Source organism: Varanus komodoensis, unplaced genomic scaffold (assembly GCF_004798865.1).
Source record: "Varanus komodoensis strain SLA01 unplaced genomic scaffold, ASM479886v1 scaffold26, whole genome shotgun sequence".
NCBI lineage: Eukaryota > Metazoa > Chordata > Lepidosauria > Squamata > Varanidae > Varanus > Varanus komodoensis.
In genome coordinates this window covers 8,078,147-8,093,671 of record NW_025335684.1, presented here as the reverse complement: position 1 = coordinate 8,093,671, position 15,525 = coordinate 8,078,147, and the positions used below count along the sequence as shown (strand labels likewise).

General features: G+C 42.6%; 1 protein-coding gene across 4 annotated transcripts in view; it reads left to right on the top strand.

The window, feature by feature from the left end:
- The first annotated feature begins 3,073 nt into the window (after positions 1 to 3,073).
- Positions 3,074 to 15,525, top strand: part of DAGLB (diacylglycerol lipase beta) — a 37,708-nt gene continuing 25,256 nt past the window's right edge. For all 4 annotated transcript variants that reach the window (XR_006415015.1, XR_006415014.1, XR_006415013.1 and 1 more), the window contains exons 1-7: positions 3,074 to 3,101; positions 4,425 to 4,549; positions 9,414 to 9,565; positions 11,920 to 12,094; positions 13,099 to 13,360; positions 14,165 to 14,290; positions 14,761 to 14,888. Coding sequence is in view for 1 of the 4 variants with exons in the window: in XM_044433100.1 (XP_044289035.1) it covers positions 4,455 to 4,549; positions 9,414 to 9,565; positions 11,920 to 12,094; positions 13,099 to 13,360; positions 14,165 to 14,290; positions 14,761 to 14,888 (938 nt within the window). In the remaining 3 variants the exon portion in view is untranslated. The remainder of the gene's footprint in view (positions 3,102 to 4,424; positions 4,550 to 9,413; positions 9,566 to 11,919; positions 12,095 to 13,098; positions 13,361 to 14,164; positions 14,291 to 14,760; positions 14,889 to 15,525) is intronic.

Here is a 15,525-nt window from a genome sequence, read left to right as displayed (position 1 = left end):
AGCAGCTGTGACATAGTTGTTCAAAAAAAATGCGTTTGGTCACATCTGAAAAAGATATAGCTGCAAAATTGACATAGTTCAGGAAACAAGAATGCTAAAGAATGTTAGTGTATTAGTAAGTGCGGAAAGGGGAAAATGTAACAAATGTTTGAGAATAACAACCTGGCAATTGGAAGGCTGATAAACTGTACAAGCCACTTAATCTACTTCCTGTAACTAGCTGCATATCCACCTCGCAGATAATCATCCTGTTTTAAAGGCACACCATCCCCTAATTAGTGAGGCAGTTGGATAATTGTCATAGTTACCAAATTGGATTTGCTATTCCTATGTTGGAGAAGTATAAACGAAGTGCTTCCCAAGACCTTCGTTTTCTTTCTCCCACTTGGCTTACTAAATTCTCAGTATCTCCCCAGAGCAGCAGAGGTGATAGAGTGGGAGGAAATGGTAAGCAAATGAGGGCAGAGAGAGCAAATGCTGGAGAAATTATCCAGAATTGTGGAAGGGCCAATCTAGAATAAAAGCAACACTGTGCCTCGAACCTTGCTTTATTGCTCACATGTATGTGTAATTTCTGTTACAAATATATTTTCTCACTGTATTGCTGTGTCTTATTCATTAAATGGATGGTTGGGGGAGAAACTCCTGGCAACAGATTGGAACATCGACCTTTGCATAAAGCAAAGAAGCATTAAGCCCGAACTGCAACTTACCCATGTTGCTGAGCAGCCATCTGGCAGCATCAGCTACAGCCAAAGCTAGCTAGCTCGCTCGCTCCTTTTCAAAGCAGCAGTTCATGAGCTTTCCCTTGATCCGTGTTGGTTGTGGGTTCTAATGTGGCTTCTATTAATATGCATTAGCGGTAAACCCTAAAGCATCCTTTTTCACAAGGCTGTTCCTGTGGTTGGTTATAAAATGAAAATAATTTGCACTAAAACTCCGCCAATCTGGATTTAATTGTCATGGCAAGATTATGCAAGGCTAACCAAGATCTAAGTACCCAGGACTTACATGGGTCTAGAGGCTATTTAGATGGATGATGGAGTACTGCTTGAATTAGGAGGGGGAAAGGCAGAATTGCTTCCACCCCTTGAGTCCTACCCAGCTAAATGGTAAGCAACTTAGAGTGGTGCCCCCTTTTTCCTTTGCCTGGATTTAACTCAGAATTCCTTCCCATGTACAGTTTCCAGAGGCATAAAAGACACCATGTAACACATTCATATGCCAACCATATCATATGTGGCCCTACAAAAAGTTATTAAAATTCACTTTCTATCATCCTTCACTATTGGGTATTGCAGGGTAGAGTTGATGGGAATTGTCTGATGGTATCTGGAGCACTACAGTTTGTCAACTCTTACCCAAAACTACTTAGGTAATACAATACCTAATAAAGTACCCTAACGAACGCCTGTTTACATGCTCATCTTTCCATGCCGCTATCAGTGAGCAATGCTTTTTTACACGGAACAAATCAGTCTGTGCAAAAATAATAAAAGGATACATCTAACATTAGCAACTGCAACGTTCAAAAGGCAACGGGAGAATATTTCAGCTGCAGCGCAATAACAGTATATGGACAGCCTAATTTACGGAAGCCGCTTTCGTTTCTTTGCAGCGGAAAAGGTTAGGATAAAATAAATCGGGGGGAAATTATGCATATTTAGGGATAAGCCCTTTAGCATTCAGTACTATTGGAATAAACACTACTCTAGAAGTATGCGGAGGAGTGCAATCTGGTTGCATGGGGATTAAGCAAGGCGCTAATCCTAATGAGTTTCTCAGAACAAAGTTTGAAGAGGCGTATTGAATATGGGTTGCGTTTCCTCGCTGCGTTATGCACGTGTCTGGAAATGGAGGGCGTAAAGGGAAAAGTGCAGCTCTCATCAGGGCTGTCTAGTACAGCTTTCGGTTCCTGGTTGCAGTTGGCAAGTCTCCATGGGCTGAAAGCAAAGGCTGGAAGCGCTCCACAATTCACGCAGAAACCCAAAAACAAAGCAGGCGAGATTTAAAGCCTCTTCCATTGCAATTTTTGCATTGCAATTCATTTGCAATGGGCGTCCGTACGAGACCATTTGGCAACGGGTTTCGGAACCTGGCAACACAAAACGCAAAGGTTTTATGCTGACCATAAAGGAATAATTCCAAAAAACTAAGCCAATTTAAAAACTAAGCTCAAATGGAGCAGCTTTCGAGAGATTGGTATCATCTTACCCGAGGATGCCATTTGAAGATCTTGAAAGCTTGCACCTTTTCGTATCATTTGAATAAACCTAATAAGGTATTATGCTAGCATTTTAAAAAATCTTGACATATTTCAGATTCACAAATCTGAAAATATGACATATTTCGGGGCAAGAGGCCTCCCAAAACAACCTCCACAAAATTTCATCAAATGCAAACAAGGATTTCGGGGCGTGAATGCCATCCTTTCGCTCTTTTTTCGCTTCTTGTTTGGAGAGCAGGCAGTATTATTGCTCTTCCACTGCATTTCTGGCCCGCCTGTCTTCCTTCTGCAAGGGACCCAAGGCGGGGAGGGCACACACGGTTCACCTCCTCGCCATTTTATCCCCCAACCCCCTGCAAAGTAGGCGAGGCTCAGAGTGAGTGGCTAGCCCAAAGTCACCCAGGGAGCTTCACGGCTGGGTGGGGAGCAGATCCCGGATCTCCCGGCTCTCTAGCCGCCACAACACACTTACTCCAAAACACTACGGCTAAAAATACCCTCTCTCCGCTGAACACTTCCTTGCTCTCTTTTACCATTCTCACACGATCATCGCGACACTTTCGCCCGCGCGGAGTCTAACGACAACCGGAAGTTTGCTTTGCCTGGAGCCTTTGACACGAAGTGCCCCGTCCTTGCCCCCGTTTCTTTCCTCTGCGCATGCTCTCCTTCCATCCCGGCCTCCGGCGAGGGCAGTAAGAATTCCACAGAGGCGCGCCGGAGTAGTGCGCAGGCGCACAGCAAGGTGGCTCGTTGGAGGAGGCGCCGGTGGTGGTGTTGGGAGGTAGAACCAAGGGCTGGACGTCGGTGCGTCATCACGCCGAGTGTTTAGTCGGCGACTAGCAGGTGCGGGAAGCGGAGGTCTCGTGCCCGGCAGGTAGGGCGGGCTGGCAATTCCGCAGCTGCCGAAAGGGGGCGCTGTGGCATGGGGGTTCTTGGGTGGGGAGGGTATCTTGGGGGGGGGTGTGTTGGAGTAGGTGTGTTGTGGGGGGTAGAGGGGTGGCTCCTTAGGCACGCACCAAGGAAGGGGAAGGGGCTTTGCTTTTGCAAAGAGGAAATGTGTGTCATGGGGGGGGGTGGGGGGTCCTCCAAATTTCCAGAGGGGTGTCGGTGACAGGAGAAGTGGGCCCAGCGAAGAAAAGGGGTTCTTGTTAACCGTATTATTAAACATTCACATCTAAATTGTACATTTATCTCTTGGTTTGATTTAAGATATTGAAGGCTGCAGCTTCAGTGTGTGTGTTCAATTCTACAAGGGACCCTGCATTTCTCTGTGACAGCAAATAGCACAGAAGAGTTTGCTTTCACAGACTTGGCGCAGAGGAATGTGCTGGGCACAACTTGCGGTGTAGAATAACCTTTGAAACTTCTAGTGCAACCTGTCTTAAGGATGAAAGACTATTGTGGTGGAAGAAGCTGTTGGGGAGTTATGGAGGCAGGCTGTATTCTCTGGACCTGTTGGATGCTCCCTTGGAAGCAAGTCTTGCTCAGCTCCCTTGGCGTACTAGCTGTGTGACTGTTGCTGCAAACCCAACAAAAGAGGCTTTTGGCACCTTAAAGATTAAAAGGCGCGAAAAGCTCTCCAGGGCCATGAAAGCCAGTAGGTAAAATTTGCTAGTCTTGAAGGTGTGAAAAGACTTTTTGCTGTGTTCACTGTGATAATTAGACTGGCATAAGCTTTCATAGGCTAGAAAGGGCTCCAGCAACCCAGAATATTTTTTTTTGCCACGATACATCCTTGATCTTTTAAGGTTCTGCACGACTCTCTGGATTGGAGTATGTCCAGGTTCAAGCTCCACTCAGTGAAGATGAATAGCTTGGATGGGGATTTGGGCAGATGGTGATTGCAGAAAAGTTACCTGGAAGAGTTTAGGATGACAAATGGGCGGATATTGAAGGGTCTTTATTGGAGGAAATAGATCTGGTCTCTGGAAAATGTGTGTAAGAAGTGTTGTGACCGTGGAAATAACTAAAGGATTTACAAGGACTTGGCTGAGGACAAAGAATGCACATGCATTGCAAATTACCTGTGACTTATGTGCCAGCTTGTAGCATTATTTTGGGGACAGGAGAAGAGAGAGTGGCTCAGCAAGAACTTAAATAAAATTGGAATAAGCATGTTTGGGTAAAAAACGGGTTTTTCTTTAGGCAAGTGAGTGTACTGGGGACAATCTACAGGTGGTGTTATGTTTTTCTGCAGGTGCTGAGGAGCAGCAGCAAGGTCTCCACTATGCCTGGAATGGTGATGTTTGGAAGGCGCTGGGCAATAGGCAGCGATGACTTTGTCTTCCCGGGAGCCTTTGAGCTTTTCATCAGGGTAATCTGGTAAGATCTACTGCTTTTAACATGGTTCCATTTTCAACAGACAGCTAGGTATTACTGAAAAATAATAAGCAGTGCTTAATCTCTTAAATGTGCTTAAATTATTAGCAATGTGGTTTATGCAGTGTTCACATTCTGATGTGGAAAATCTGATCTTTTGGGTGTGGAGCACAAAGGAGTAGGGGAAAGTCTTCCGCACAGTCAGACAGAGGCACTTCTTTGAACTTTGCATGTCCCATTTGAATGTAAATGTTGGAGTGAAGCATTAGGAAGCCATTATTCAAATTAGCTCTGTAAGACTTTCTGTGTTTTGAAAGGTTTCAGTCCTGTTTAAAGGGAAGTGCAGCTTAACACTGCTCATCACTCAACACTGCTTTAATTTGCTACTGCAAGATTCCGTGGCAGTTGTCAACTTTGATGGCTTCAAAAGAGAATTAGACAAATTAATGAAGGACGTTGGTTGTCAATTGTTGCTAGCAATGATGGTTATATATTCAACACTGAAGGCAGTATACTTTTCTGTATCAGTGGCAGAGAAACACAGGTGAGGAGCACTGCTTTGGGGACTCCCCAGAATGTCTTGTTTGGCACTGGGGGAACATAATGCTAGACTAGGTACATCTTTAGTCTGTTCTGGTGGGCTGCTGAATTTAAGATGACTCGTGCTTGTGGGAAAACCAGGGGCGAACTTTTGCTTGGAAGGAATTGGAATTTGGTTCTGGTGCTTTCAGCCAAGCTCCTAGGGTGACCCTGTGCTCAAAGCCACCTTGGTCTGTCATTCTAGGAGTTGTGACCCCTCCAGCTACTGGTTTGTATCTGGATCCACTTGGACCTTGGCAGTTGTATGGTAAAAGAAAAAAGCAGAGTAGACTCTGTAAACCTGAAGTCTGCCCACTCCTATCATGTAGTCATCATGGCTAGTATTCATTATAGCTTGACCCAAGAATTGGTCTGATCTCTTTGTAAAGCTGTTTAAGATGGTGGTTGGTTCTGGAGTTTGTGATTGTGGAATCTGTAAGAGACCCATGTCCCTATTCCTGTCCAACTCCTGCTGAAGTTTAACCACTTTGTTTGGTGGAAATCTGCTCCCATGTGCCAGATGATCTGAGGATGTTGATTTGAGCCAGAGAATCAGAGTACTTAAAAAATTTCTGGTGCACTTTCTCTATGGCTGCTGCTGTTAAAATTATTGTCATTTTCTGGATGTAATGCCCTTCTGATGGCACTCTGAGAAATACGAAGGCCCAGAAGGCCACACAAATATTTGGAAAGGAAAGGGTATTCCCCATTTTTTTCCTGAACATTGTTGTTGTTTCTGGAAAAAAAAGATGAGGAAATATCTTCTTTCAGGATGACAGATAAAAGGTATTCATAGATTTACTTCCCCAAAATGTTTTCTACAGTCTGTGCAGTAGATGTTTAAGATTCTGTGCAGTGTTGGATCATTGCAGGTCTTTTGCACTGAAGTCAATTTTGAAAGTTTACTATAAAACAAAGAAGTCATTAGAAACAGTAATAGCTGAGGATATTCAAGGATATTTATTTCTATTTATTAGATGCACTTTGATAAAGAACTCAGAGTGGCTTTCATCATTCTCTTCCTCCTGCTCTCAGTCTTATCCTTACAACAACAACCCTGTGAGGTAGGTTGGGCTGAGAGTCTGTGCCTGGCCCAAAGTCACCCAGTTGTTTCTATGGCTGAGTGGGGACTAGAACCCAGATTGTCCGAGTCCCAGTCCCATGCTCTTAACCACTAGGCTGCACTGGCTTCAGCTACGGAGTTTCCTGTAGATTTCGAAGCCAATTTCTTCAGCAGTTCCAGCTTCCAAATCAGACCATGTGCTTTGATTATAAATTCCTTACCAAATGGTCAAGCTAAAGCCACTTGCAAGAATAGATGAAGGTAAAGCAGCAGATTTTATTAAGACATTGATAACATTTTGTTGCCCTCCAATTCATGCTGCTATAAATCTGTTGCACCCAAGATTCAAAGTAATATACACACTGATAACTTGTTGCTGCATTTGACTGGGTTACGAAACAAGCAGCATATTAAAGGACTTAATGTTGGAAAGGTACTTGCCAGAGCACAGAACATCAGGTTCAGGTATCCATCTTGTGCCTCTAGCCTTCCTGCAAGGGCCCGGAAGGCCCCTTGTGCAACACAGCTTCTGACTTGGTGTACGTTCCACCTACTTTGAGTTGCTCTATCTTTTGCAGTGTGTGGGGAAAAAAACTGGTCAGTGTTTAGAAATACTCACACTGAATCAAGAAGCAAACTGGTAGATGTGAGGGCTGAGAGGCATATCTGGACAAGCCTTCTGTCCATGATAATTAGGAAGAAAACAAAGATAAAGTAGTAGAAGAAATAGAAATTGAGGCGGATAGCAATAGCTCAGAAATGAGACTCATTACATTTCATAAATATTCATCCAGTCTTGTTTCAATCTCCTCTTTTTTCCCTTTTTTATAGGAATAAATACTTTATGTCAGCTTGACACTAGAGGAAAGGTCTAGCGGAAGCATAATTTTCTCTGTTTTACTAATATGAATGGTTTTCTGCTTTGTGTGTGTGTGTGTGTGTGTTTGTGCTTTTTCTCTCCTCATGAACTGCCAAACCAAAGAGGATCTTTATAGTTCAGGGCACAACAATTTCAAAAAGTAAAATCAGTTTGTAATCATTGTTTGAATCAATTGTTTGGCCGTGAGGCAGTATAGAAATGTAAAAAAAGCAACCATTATCTTTACTTTTAACATGCCAAACATGATATTGTTATGCACAATCAAGTTATACATAATACCCATTAAGTTCCTAAAGTAACACCTTGATTTTCAATCCGTAACATGTACTAATATAGCTTTTTCCCCAGTTTTTCCAAAAATCTCTGATTTTTTTCCAGGACCAGGAAAAGATCCCCCCCTCGCCCCCCATGGCTTTGACAATTCCAGAAGCTGTGCATCTGTAGCCAAGCCAGCCACTAAATGTACTATGTAAAAACTTGAAACTCTCCATAATTCTTTGTGCATCTGCTACCTCTGCTTCATCCAGAAAAGCTTATTCCAGAATACATTTGTTAGTGTCTAAGTTGTCACAAGACTCTTTGTTACTGAGGTTTATAGTCATTTTGGGAACAAAGAGGAACAGCCATTACTCTGTGTGTGTGTGTGTGTGTGTGTGTGTGTGTGTTCGTGTTCACGTACATGCATATGTGTGCGTGTTTTAGCCTTCGGTAGTCTTCCGTGATGGTTGGAGATGTTTCAGTAGGTCAGTATTAGGTGGCAGGTAATCCCACCACCAGCCAACTCTGAGCTTCTGTCCACAGGTCTTCTGAGGCGAGGTAGAGCTGACAATCAACTCTTAATGCCAACTTGAAGCTGAGAGCAAAGCTGCTTATGCTTCAGTTTTCAGGAGCCAATGGGCTCTCAGGTTCTCGCTCTTCTTGAAAAATGTGAATATCTGTGCTTGATGTGTCACTCCAGTTTTGCAACGTGGCTCATCTCTGCAGGAGCTGAGCTTATCAATCCTCACTTTCTTCAGACGCATCTGAAGAAAAAGGCAGCTGAAAAAGAATTCGAGAGAGATCCGGTAGATTATCCAGGGTAGCCTTCCTTCCCTGCTGTCCTGCAGTCATTTTGGGCTAAAACTCTCAATCCCTTCCCATTGGTCACACTTTCTAGGACTGAAGGAAGCTCTAGTCCACATTATCTGGAGGGCAACACATTGCGCCAAAACCAATCCAGGGGACCAAGTATAAGTATATAAGACCAAGAGATGATTTTTCTCACTGTCGGAGCAGTATGACAGTGGGACCAGCTGCCTGGAGAGGTGGTGGGCTCTCCCACACTATAGAAACATTCAAGAAGAAACCGGACAGCCACCTGAGTGGGATGGTGTAACATGGTGTCAGTGAAGTGACAGAGAAGGAGAACTGGGCCTGTTCATCCTTGAGAAGAGAAGACTGAGGGGGGACATGATATCCTTCTATAGGTACCTCAAAGGCTCAGAGAGGAAGGTCAAGATCTCTTCTTGCTGATACCAGAGTGCAGGGCACAGAATAATCAAGTCAAGCTGTGACAACCCAGGTTCAGGCTAGATATCAGGAAAAGCTTCCTCACTGTCAGAGCAATACGACAGTGGGACCAGCTGCCTGGAGAGGTGGGGGGCTCTCCCCCACTGGAGGCGTTCAAGGAGAAACCGGGCAGCCATCTGAGTGGCATGGTATAAATTGGTGATCAGCAACAGCAGAAGATTGGACCCAATGGCCTTCATGGCCCCTTCCAACTCTACCATTCTATGATTTTAAATGACTATTTAAAAAGCCCAAATCTGAAGAGAAATGAGCTGGATGTGCATTTTACAAAAGTTGGGTGCATTAATCTTTTTTATTAAAACGATTCTGCAGCGTTCCATCAAGAAGGCTTACGAGGTAAAGTTGTAATATAGATCTTTTGCTTGAGTATTTTATTGTCTGAAAATATGAGTTATAAAAGACAGATCTCATTGCCACAATCTCTGCTCTCCATATATGCTGTTTCAGAGTTCTTGCCATTAATGTCGGTTGCAGTGAAACAGGCAGGTAGAATTACCTGCTGGTTTCAGTGTCTAATTTCTTATGGGTTATTGTTGCATACATGGAGATCCATAAAGCAATCTGGTTAGATTTTTTCCCAACCTGGTGTCCTACAGCTCCCATCCTCAGATTAGCCTACTTACGGAAGATTGTCCTTTTGGTGTGCCCTGAGGAATTCTTAAAGATGAATAAGGCTGCGATTCTAATTCTGAGTAGGCAGATGTAGGATTGTGTTGTGAGTGTGCCAAGGTTTCTTTCTAAATTATGCTTTGTGTCTTTTTCTTTTTATTCCCAAGGTGGATTGGAATTCTGATTTTGTATTTGATCCACAAAGGACGCTTTAATTGTGCTGGAGGAGGTTTGCTGCACAACTACGTCCTTGTTCTCCTGATTCTCCTGGTGGCGATCATATGTGTGTTAGTCTCCATTGTGTATTTAAGCATGCAAGGTAAATGGCTGCCTGCATTATGCTGTTTTTCAAAGTGCTTTCCAGTTGCCAGTAACTTGACTCAATGTTCAGTAGTATAGTGGCAAATATGGAAATACAAAGTTGGTATCATATTTCTCCAAAAATAAGACAGGGTCTTATATTAAGTTTTGCTCCAAAAGACACATTAGGGCTTATTTCCAGGTGATGTCTTATTTTTTCATGTGCAACAATCTGCATTTGTTCAAATACAGTCATGTCATCTTCTGGAACATCGTCATAACTCTCCAAACCCTGAATTGTGTTGCAACAGATGTACTAAATGCGTCCGTCTGGCTGACAATCTTAACTTGGGCTTATTTTTGGGGTAGGGCTTATATTACGAGCATCCTGAAAAATGATGCTAGGGCTTATTTTCCAGTTAGGCCTTATTTTCGGGGAAACAAGGTATTACGCCCCACGTTCTAATTTGCATCCTATTTATTTCAGCAGGTCTGCTCTAAGTAGTCAAATACATATAGCCAGTCTTGGCTGAGCTCAGCAGATAAGTGGTAGTGGTTGGATTTTATGAGTTTTACATTATCATGATCTGACAGAAAGTAATTCTGGGCTGGCCAGAACTTGCATGTACCATGGGTTCGTGGGTGGTATCCAGGGTTTGGAAACATTTCCCTAGAGGAGAGAACTGGGCATGTTCAGTCTTGAGAAGAGAAGACTGAGAGGGGACGCGATACCTCTCTAAGTACCTCAAAGGTTGTCATAAAGAGGACGGTCAAGATCTCATTGGTACCTGAGTACAGGACACGGAATAATCAACTCAGGTTGTGACAACCCAGGTTCAGGCTAGATATCAGGAAAAGCTTCCTCACCGTCAGAGCAATACGGCAGTGGGACCAGCTGCCTGGAGAGGTGGGGGGCTCTCCCCCACTGGAGGCATTCAGAAAGAAACTGACAGCCCTCTGAGTGGGATGGTGAAACATGGTGTCCTGCAACTGCAGGGGGTTGGACCTGATGGTCTTCATAGCCCCTTCCAGCTGTGATTCTAAGTAGGACTAACAGTGGCTGCAAACCAGAATGATGAGCCGCTGTTGAGCAATTGTTCCGGGTTGAATACATTGTACCACACCTAGCAAATAATCGCCCCATCAATTTAATACAGTCAATAGTAAAAAGAAATAAAATGTATGGTACATGAGAATCTAAAAGCAAGCAGCGATCGATAAAATGAGCATAATTGTATAGCACTCCAGTAAGCACAAATATGATCCTTCCAGTTGCAAATAGCAAATCCTTTATTGTTAAGCCCAATAATTCATAATCTAAGGTGTTCAATGGTTAGAATATCAGCAGTTAATGACCTGTTGACAGGTGAATTTTTAGGTATTAATGTTATTTTATGCTGCTGACAATGGGACATGAAAGGAAAGATATTTATTTCTAATTTTAATGATTTATGCTTTTGGGGGGTTTTATATATGTATATAGTATTTTGTATTCTGTTTTTTCTATTTTGGTTTTCTATTTTGTTTTTTTTTTTCTATTTTGTTAATTTACTGATTTTATTGCTATTGGTTTTTGTAGTAAATGTTTTTGTATTAAATGTTTTTGTATTGTTTTGTGTTTGTATTTGTTTTGGTATTGTTTATATTTTTTGTATTGTAGTATTTGTATTTTATATCATTGAATTTTAATATGTTGTAAGCCACCCACAGAGCCTCTGGCAAGTGGGACAGCATTTAAATTGAATAAATGAACGAATAAATATATAAACAAAATTTGCCCCAGTGAAACTAAACATTTACTCCGCATGTGATTCATGCTGCTGCCATTGTCCAAGTTCCTATCAAATCCCTTTTTATAAAATTAATAAAACATCCTTGATACGTTATAACAGTATAGCAATCCTTATTTTCATACCTATATTTGGAGCTCTATTCTGTGCTTCCTGGGAAAGATCGGAAATCTTCCTCCAGGGTTAGAAACTGCTCTCCAATCTCAGATCTGATCTTGGGCAAACCCAAACCCTTTCCCGCCCTTGTGGAAAGAGTCACGCCCCATGTTGTCATGCGCCCAGAGTGTGCACGGATGTGGGGCTGGCACCTTTTATGAGCAGGGCTGCCTGCATCATCCACTTCTCAATTTTCACAGCAAAATTATATTGTTCTCAGTTATAAAGATCTTCACTGGTCTGCGTGCAGGGCTTTGTGACTATCTGTGAAATAAGGCCCTGTATACATAACCTCCTTCCTTGATTTTTCTTTGCATGTGTTAACAATATGAAAACCTACATCATGATTTCATGCTGTGATGTCTTTTTTAAACAGACAGATTTATTTTGTATAATTGCTGTTGTCTTCTGCACCCATACCTTTCAGGAACCATTTCCAATCCGGGGCCAAGAAAATCTCTTCCTAAATTGCTCTACTTGCGTTTGGCCCTTTACTTGCCAGAGCTCATTTGGGCGGTTGTGGGAATAATATGGGTATCAGACCATGGAGTAAATTGCGAAAGGACTATGATAAATGCCATTTATGGAACAGTCATTGCCAGGTAAGGCTCTTTTTAATTATTTTGGTCCCATCCAATTGCCAATTTTTTCTGGCAAGTTAACAGAAAATCCTTCTCTAAAATGCATCATGAAAGAACGGCAAACTCTTTAAAAGCTTAAAACAGAATAAAAGCCAAGTAAAAGCCAGCAGCAGTTTGAAGCTCTAAAACAGAGTAGAACTAAAAAGCATGGGAAAATAAAAAGGCGGTTTTATCTGGCACCAAGTAGCCTTCAGGTGAGAATCTCTGGGAAGGACATCCCATAACTGAGATTCCACCATGAAAAAGACCCTGCTAAGAGGCACCCACCTCACCTATTTTGGTGGGCGCTCAGAGAGGAGAGTGTTGCCTCAAGCTTCTCTTAAGTCTTTAAAAGTTGATATCAATACTTTGCATTGGGCATGAAAACAGTTTAGAAGCTTGGATTCATCATTCTTACTTGATATGAATGTTTTAAACTGCCCAATATTTAGTGAGTGTGTTTCTGGAGTAACTGGTTGTTTCTCTTCTACTATTAAAGAGTCCTGGATTATGTTGAAATGCCTTCCATCTTGTATCTTGTCGAAGGAACTTGTTCATTTTTTCATTCATATTCATATCTTTTTTTTCCTTCCAAAGAACTCAAGGTGGCTCACATAATTGTCCTCCTTTCAGTCTTATCCTCACAACAACCCTGTGGGGTAGGTTGGGCTGAGGGCCTGCGACTGGCCCAAAGTCACCCAGTGATTTCCCTGGCTGAGTGGGGATTAGAACCCAGGTCACCTGTGTCCCAGTCCTGTGCTCTTAACCACTGCACCACATTTTGATCTGGCAATGTTATAATTTGTAGGAATTAATTATGTGCGCATTCACTCAGTACAAGAAGAAATTCCCAAGTTCATGTGTTGTATTTCTGATTCCCTGACTCCACAGGTAAAAACTCCCTAAAAATCAAGTGTGTTTTCTGATGGCAACTTCCTCATTAATAGTAACATTGAAATGCAGATTTCTTTTCTTCCTCTTGGCAGCTGGATTATCATTATCTTCACTGTTGTGGCCATTGTTATTGTCTTTGATCCGCTGGGCGGGAGGCAGAGAGTATATGTGGTTGACACTGCCTGTCGCAACCTAGAGAGCAGCCAGTCGGAGCAGCTGTTCTATAACGTCAAGAAGACGGCGACCCGGGTGTGGGAGAAGCGAATCCGCTTGCTTTGCTGCTGCATCGTGCAAAATGATGACCACCGGGTGGCTTTTACCAGCATTGCAGAGCTTTTCCGGGCCTACTTCTCGGTAAGAAACATAGAAACAGAGCGAGTCAGAAGAGGTCTCCCAGACCATCTAGTCTGACCTCCGGCACTAGCCAGCTCCGCTCACGACATGCCTACCATGTGCACGTCCAGCCTATCCTTGAACACCTGCACCGATGGGGCCTCAACGACCTCTCGTGGAAGCCCATTCCACACCCTCGGGGTCCTGACTGTCAGGAAGTACTTCCTGGCATCCAAATTGAACCTCAGTTCCCTGAGCTTTGCTCCATTAGGGCGCATCCTGCCCTCCTCTGCTGGGGAGAACAGGTCTCTACCCACCAAGCAGGGTAGTGCCTGTGTTTTTTCTCTGCTTTTCATAGACCCTCTGGTTCTCCTCCTGCTGGATAGTTATTAATTCTGGAATATCTAAAATTAATATAGTTAAGGTAGGATCCTATGCATAGAAACAAAGGGCATGCTGGGAATTGTAGGCGGTTTTTCTGTCTCAACACATATAGGATGCACTTTTGAGTATCCTCTTTCCTCTGTTCCTGAATAGTATATCTCTCATATAAAAATTCTGTAGCTTTATTTAAAAAGAGCAAGAAAAGGAAGATAAAAGAAAGTTGTATTGCATTTCTTTGCTTTGCTTTGCTTTCTCCTTATTTCCTCCCCTTTGTTTTCTTTCTTCTTTCAAACAAAAAGGCACTTTAATACCAAAATAACCAAATAAGCAGTGGGAGCTGTCAGTCATTTAATATGTAAGATGGAGAACTGAAGTCATGTCAGCCAACAGAAGATGGGGAAAGCATGAGAACAGGAGTTTGTTGTATGTTTATTTCTGCAGGACACCGATTTAGTGCCTAGCGATGTTGCTGCAGGCCTGATTCTGCTACACCAAGAGCAAGACATGGTGGAAAATTGTCCCAAAGATCCAGAAGAAGTTGTCACTGAGTCGCAGTTATCTCCTATGGTAAGTCCCTTTGGTTTTATTTATTGCATATTTAGACTGCCCAATAGCTGAAGTTCTCTGGGCAGTTTACAGTAGCTGAAACAAGAAAATATTGCAACTTGATAATGCATAATAGAGAACTTCTTTAAAAGTTTTAAACTGCAGTATAAAAGCAGAATAACACTCAGCAATTGCTTAAAGATCTAAACATTCAAGAACAGAAGTAAAAGAATAGACACGGAAGAACTAATGTCTGGAGAATCAATGCCTTGAGCTAGAAGAACCAGAGTGTACATTCCAGGCAAGCCTTTCTGGGGAGGGCATTCTGCTACTGGAGTGCTAGCTTGCAAAAGGACTTCTCCTTAGTGGACACCCGCTCACTTCAAAAGTCCTCCTCGCTGGGGACACTTGACTCTTTTTGACTTTCTACTTAATACCAGAATTGACTAGCAGATACAAACTGTGCCGAGTTTCTCTCTTGCCTTTCCCAGACAAACGATTTGGATGAAGAATTAGAAAATGCTGCTCATTATATGAAGTTTGCTGCAGCAGCTTATGGCTGGCCCTACTACGTATTAGCAAATCCGTTTACAGCCCTCTGTAAGATCAATGGGGACTGGTAAGTTGGCCCACCATCTAAAACAAAGTGTAAGCTAGATTTTTACATTCTGGACAGCAGCCAATTGTTTGAGAAAGTTGCTGCATGAGAGACAACATTTGAGATTGTTCTACTTGTGGATTAGCCTGTTGAAAACTATTTTTCCATAATTCAGTGCAGAAAACATTTCAGAGAGCCATTGTGGTTAGGGTTTTGTGGGTGAATTCAGGAGACTTGGGTTGTAATTTCCACTTGGCTATAAGGGGACTGTGGACAGTCACAGACTCCCAACCGAGCCTACCTTGCAGGGTAGTTTGAGGATAAAATGGAGAGGGGGAAGATCACGTGAGCCGCCTTGGCTTTTCACAAGAGTAGAAAAGGTAGAAAATGAATTGAGCAATAAATATTTGTTAAAATTAATAGCCAGCTTGTTCTGCTTTAGAAAGCTTGGGTATAAATGATAATCATTCATCTTAAACTGCATAATGAATACTAAATAGACATGTAAGATACACTCACTGAATAATTTCCTAGTTTATCGCCAGAGGAGATTATTTGTTTTAAAAATTAGGATTTTGGATGTCAGAACTACATGGAAGGAATCTTTATAACTTGTTCACTGATAGCTTCCAGCAGCAAAAAATGCCACTGTTATTGT